This window comes from Helianthus annuus, chromosome 5 (assembly GCF_002127325.2).
Source record: "Helianthus annuus cultivar XRQ/B chromosome 5, HanXRQr2.0-SUNRISE, whole genome shotgun sequence".
Classification (NCBI taxonomy): Eukaryota; Viridiplantae; Streptophyta; class Magnoliopsida; order Asterales; family Asteraceae; genus Helianthus; species Helianthus annuus.
The window spans coordinates 23,450,792-23,455,099 of NC_035437.2; the positions used below are offsets into that span (position 1 = coordinate 23,450,792).

At 35.1% G+C, this 4,308-nt stretch overlaps 1 protein-coding gene across 1 annotated transcript; it reads right to left on the reverse strand.

Annotated features, from left to right (window-relative positions):
- Nucleotides 1-873: 873 nt before the first annotated feature.
- Nucleotides 874-3,028, reverse strand: LOC110942807 (glutamate receptor 2.1-like). Its single transcript, XM_022184571.1, has 4 exons — nt 2,927-3,028; nt 2,493-2,811; nt 1,288-1,478; nt 874-1,212 (listed from the first exon to the last, which is right to left on the reverse strand). Exons 1-4 carry the CDS (start codon nt 3,026-3,028, stop codon nt 874-876), a joined length of 951 nt encoding a protein of 316 aa, XP_022040263.1.
- Between the last annotated feature and the right edge of the window lie 1,280 nt (nt 3,029-4,308).

Genomic DNA, 4,308 nt, shown 5'->3' on the forward strand with positions numbered 1-4,308 from the left:
CAATAGAAGGGAGATCTACCCTATGACCCGTTGACATTCTTGTTTTTGGATGGGAAGCAGGGAAACACGCATGCGTCGATTTGACAAGTGTGTCCCCCCTCGTTTGGGCTAAGGGATCACGGGTTTGTGGCGGGCCAGACGATAACCAAGGCATAGGCGGACAAAGTAGCTAAGCACGGAAAAGCTTGCATCGAGAATCAACACGTGTTCGTCCCATTCGCTTTCGATACCTTTGGTGCTCTCGCCCCTGTCGCGGTGCGGTTCCTCAAGCGGGTTCAGCAGGTGGTAAGCAGTAACACCGCGCATGTTAAGGGACAAAGTTTTGTGTTTAGCAGGATAGGGTTTTCTATTCAGAAAAGGGTAGCGGCGCAACTTGTTGCTCGTCTACCTTCCATTTGTCTGTAATCGTCTCTGATTTAAATTCTCTAAAACATATTATTTTCTCAAAAAAAATTATACAATAGTAGTTTCGCATTACCAGTCTAAAATAAATGTTAAATGTACATAAATTACATGCCCCAATATACACCCAAATATATATTTCACTCAACACCTGATAAAATTGACGACTCCTATATATTGTAAATACAGGATGACAAGACTTTTCATATTGACATAACAATATGAAATCGGTCAACCTATATACCAAGTCCAACTACTAACAATTACTAAATAAACTCTAAATTCTAAAATATACAAACCAAATACTTTACTCGAAGTATTTAGCCATGTGCAAGTGAGACCTTGAAGTATTTCCTTATTCCATAATCATGCAAGCAAACCAAAACCACATGCTGACCCATTTAAATAACCTAGTTCGGTGGCAATGTTATGTTTTTGGTTATTTCTTCGTCCAAGCTAAACTTTATTGAGCTAATGCTCATTTTCAGTGATATGTTTTGAATTTGCACAAATAATTTCAACAGTAGACATCATATTTCTTAATATCTCTGGTGAGATTTGTGCTTGTGTACGCATGAGTGAGATTTCTGAACAAATAATAGTGATTATAGTTGCAACACCCATGAATATAAAGAGTAAATAAAAACTATGAATGTCCAGACTTTCCGGAAAGGAATCACCAGGCTGTGTTGGAAGAGGAGATTGATTTGGAAGATAGATTTTCTTCATATCGGTCATATATGTAGTTTCAGTTACTTTTATAATGGCCCTTGAAAATTTTGGTTGTAATTGAGATTCGAGAGGGAAAACCTGAGATAATTGAACACACATTGAGTCATGTAATTCTTAGTACATATATTCATGTGTTTAATTAGAGAGACTTACAAATCCTAATCCAGATTTGCTAGCCAGTGGTCCAACCTTCATGTAATTATCTCCATACTTTGCAAGGAATATTTCAATGTAAGGAAGCTCATCGAAAATGGCATCTACCGTGCGGTTATCCAAAACTTTCTTACAGTCATCCAGGCTTGATAACGGTAATTTCATCGGTTTATCTACCGGCCTGTAAGAAACTTTGAATATGATCACTTAAAAAGTCAATGACAAAAGAACCGTCTTGATAACCAACTTTTTGATATTGTTTTAGCACTTGGGGTTGTAACTAATTGACAGTCAACCATGAAGATAAGCATGCTGTGAAGACCTGCGTTACTATGAAGATCATAGTAGGGGTGTTCAGAATTCGTTTCGAATTCGAAAAATTCGAAGTTCTATTAAATTCGATTCGATTATCAAGAATTCGTTTCGATTATAAAAATTCGAATTCGATTCAATTCGAGTCAAGTAAATCGAATACGAATTTATAATTTCAAATTCGATTCGATTCGAAATTCGAAGAAAAATTATACATTTTATTTATTATTTTTATATATAATACATATATAACTTTTATTGGGCTAGACTATAAATTATTGTCAAAATTTATTCAAAGTATAAAAATTACCCATTACCAAACCCACTACATGGCCCATAACTAAAACCTAAGTAGCACATCTATCAATAGATTTCTACCCCTAAAAATATTAACTTGTAGTGGTTATTCCCGAATTCTCGTTTTGAATGTTAGACTTGTAATACTTTATTTGGAAATTTTTAATGTGATATTATGCTTTATGGCTGCTTTAAAATTTATGTTTCATTTTAATAGTTTTTTATTTGTTTAAAATAAACTTATTCAAATCGAATTTATTCGAATTCGATTCGAATTCGAATTTTTAATCGAATACGAATTGGGTTTTTTATTCGAATATGAATTCGAATCGAATTGGGTAGGTTTTAATCGAATACGAATCGAATTCGAATTCAAGGAAAAATTAAAATTATTCGAATAATTCGATTCAAATAATTTGAAAATTCGATATTCGATTCGATGAACACCCCTAGATCATAGTTAGCCATATAACAAGCACAACCTTCGAGCACCTGTTGTGTATCCTTCCTATAACAAAATCTCGAGAAACATTGTTTAATTAGCAGCCTTCTTTTCCATCATAAGCAACATTAATTCTTTCTAATTAGTAATGTACCTTCTTGGAAGAAAAACTTCGAAACGGGAAACCAAATGATCATAAATAATTTTTGATAGAAAGGAACGTCAAGAAAATCAGGGTTTCTACCACGGTACTCCAAATATCCGACAGCTACTCCAATAAATATACAAGCAATAATTATTGCAATCCAAAGCTTTATTGTAAAAGGTCTTAATAAAGTCACCCGGGTTTGGTTCCATTTTCGTGCAGCTGGCACAAACATGTAGATTTCAGAACTCATATATGGTATTGTAAAATCAGCAATATTTGTTCTGTTTGATGTGATAGAAATGTCTCCGGCCACAGCATCGCAATCCTGCAGGATTGAATAAATGAAGCGATCTAATCACAATCAACAAGAACATACGCATGCTATTGTGATTCCAATAAGCCATACTAATATCCTATAGAGGTTATTAAATTTGGCATACCTCTCCAAGTTTCTGAAGAACCTCAGTAACGCTTTCATTTCTGATTATCTTAAAAACAGGCTGAATCTTGTAATTGTTGGCCATCCGAAACATCATCACCATCTACATTTGTGTGAACATTTGCAGCGGAAGATGCAAAATGATTTGCAGCCATGGTGAACATGAATGTGCAGAACAAGAATGATGCAGAAAATTGAAAGAAAAGAAATACTTGATGGACACTTTCTATTAGCGGGAAAATGTCTTGGTAACCGGCAAATATTTGCCGGTATTACATATATATACATCACTTATGGCGGATAGATTTGGCGGGTAACTGCCATTGCAGTTTAGTTTGAATATAATTACCCGCTTATCCTTAAACCGCTTATCATTATTGTCCTAATACACTAGTAATCAGATTACATATCATACATATACATATTGTTCGGATAATTGTAAATAACATAACTAAAGTTTAACTAATATAGAAATAAACATATTTCCAACACAACCCCCTTAAACTTTGGTTATGTTAGAACCCTTCTGCATTACACTTCGATTGGCGTCTTCCATTGCTTTCTTCATGTAGCTAAAGTTGAAACGCTTCCTTCTTTTGTGCAAATTCCAGTTATCCTCCCATCCGTTTCCAGCGAATAGTGCAAACTGAGTTGAATCGGCACCAGTGTAAACATTATCAGCATTTTCATTCTGATCCATTCCTTCACTTCGTGTCTTTCTGTGTCTATCTCCTGTGAGTTCAGCACCATCATTTACCATCTCTTTCACATGAACTGCCTCCTGTACCGACTTGAATTTGTAATAGTATTCGAGGACATCGAGATACATAGCGTATGTAATCCTCATATAATCTCCATCCTTGTATTCGAACCCCAAATCTTTTGCTATGATGGGCCATATGTTTTCGGTAGTTACTTCTCGATATCCACCGTCTTTTGCCACCAAGATATACAGACTTAATAAGTCTATTTTCCTTTGATCAGGGAAATACGGTGGCACTGGTCTTGATGTGATCCCCATATATTCATATAGAAACCAGTGAATCATTTCTTCAAACTTCCGTTGAAGAACTAACTTATACTTGAAAACATATTCTTGATCATCGAGCATATTGATTAGAGCCTTACAATCAGAAAATTCCCGGAATTCTAATGTTTTTAGAATCATCAGATTCCAGTCATTTTCTTGTTCACTCGAAACATTTAGAGTTTCGAAATAGGAATTCAGAAAATCATCTTTAAATTCATCATCGATACCACACATATCATGCAGTCTTTTCTTTTCTTTTGATCCCAATTCCTCCTCTTTTGTTAAACCCGTCACATCATTCCTTGTGTTCATCACCGGAGATGAGAACATGGGGAAAATTTTGCATGTATCAC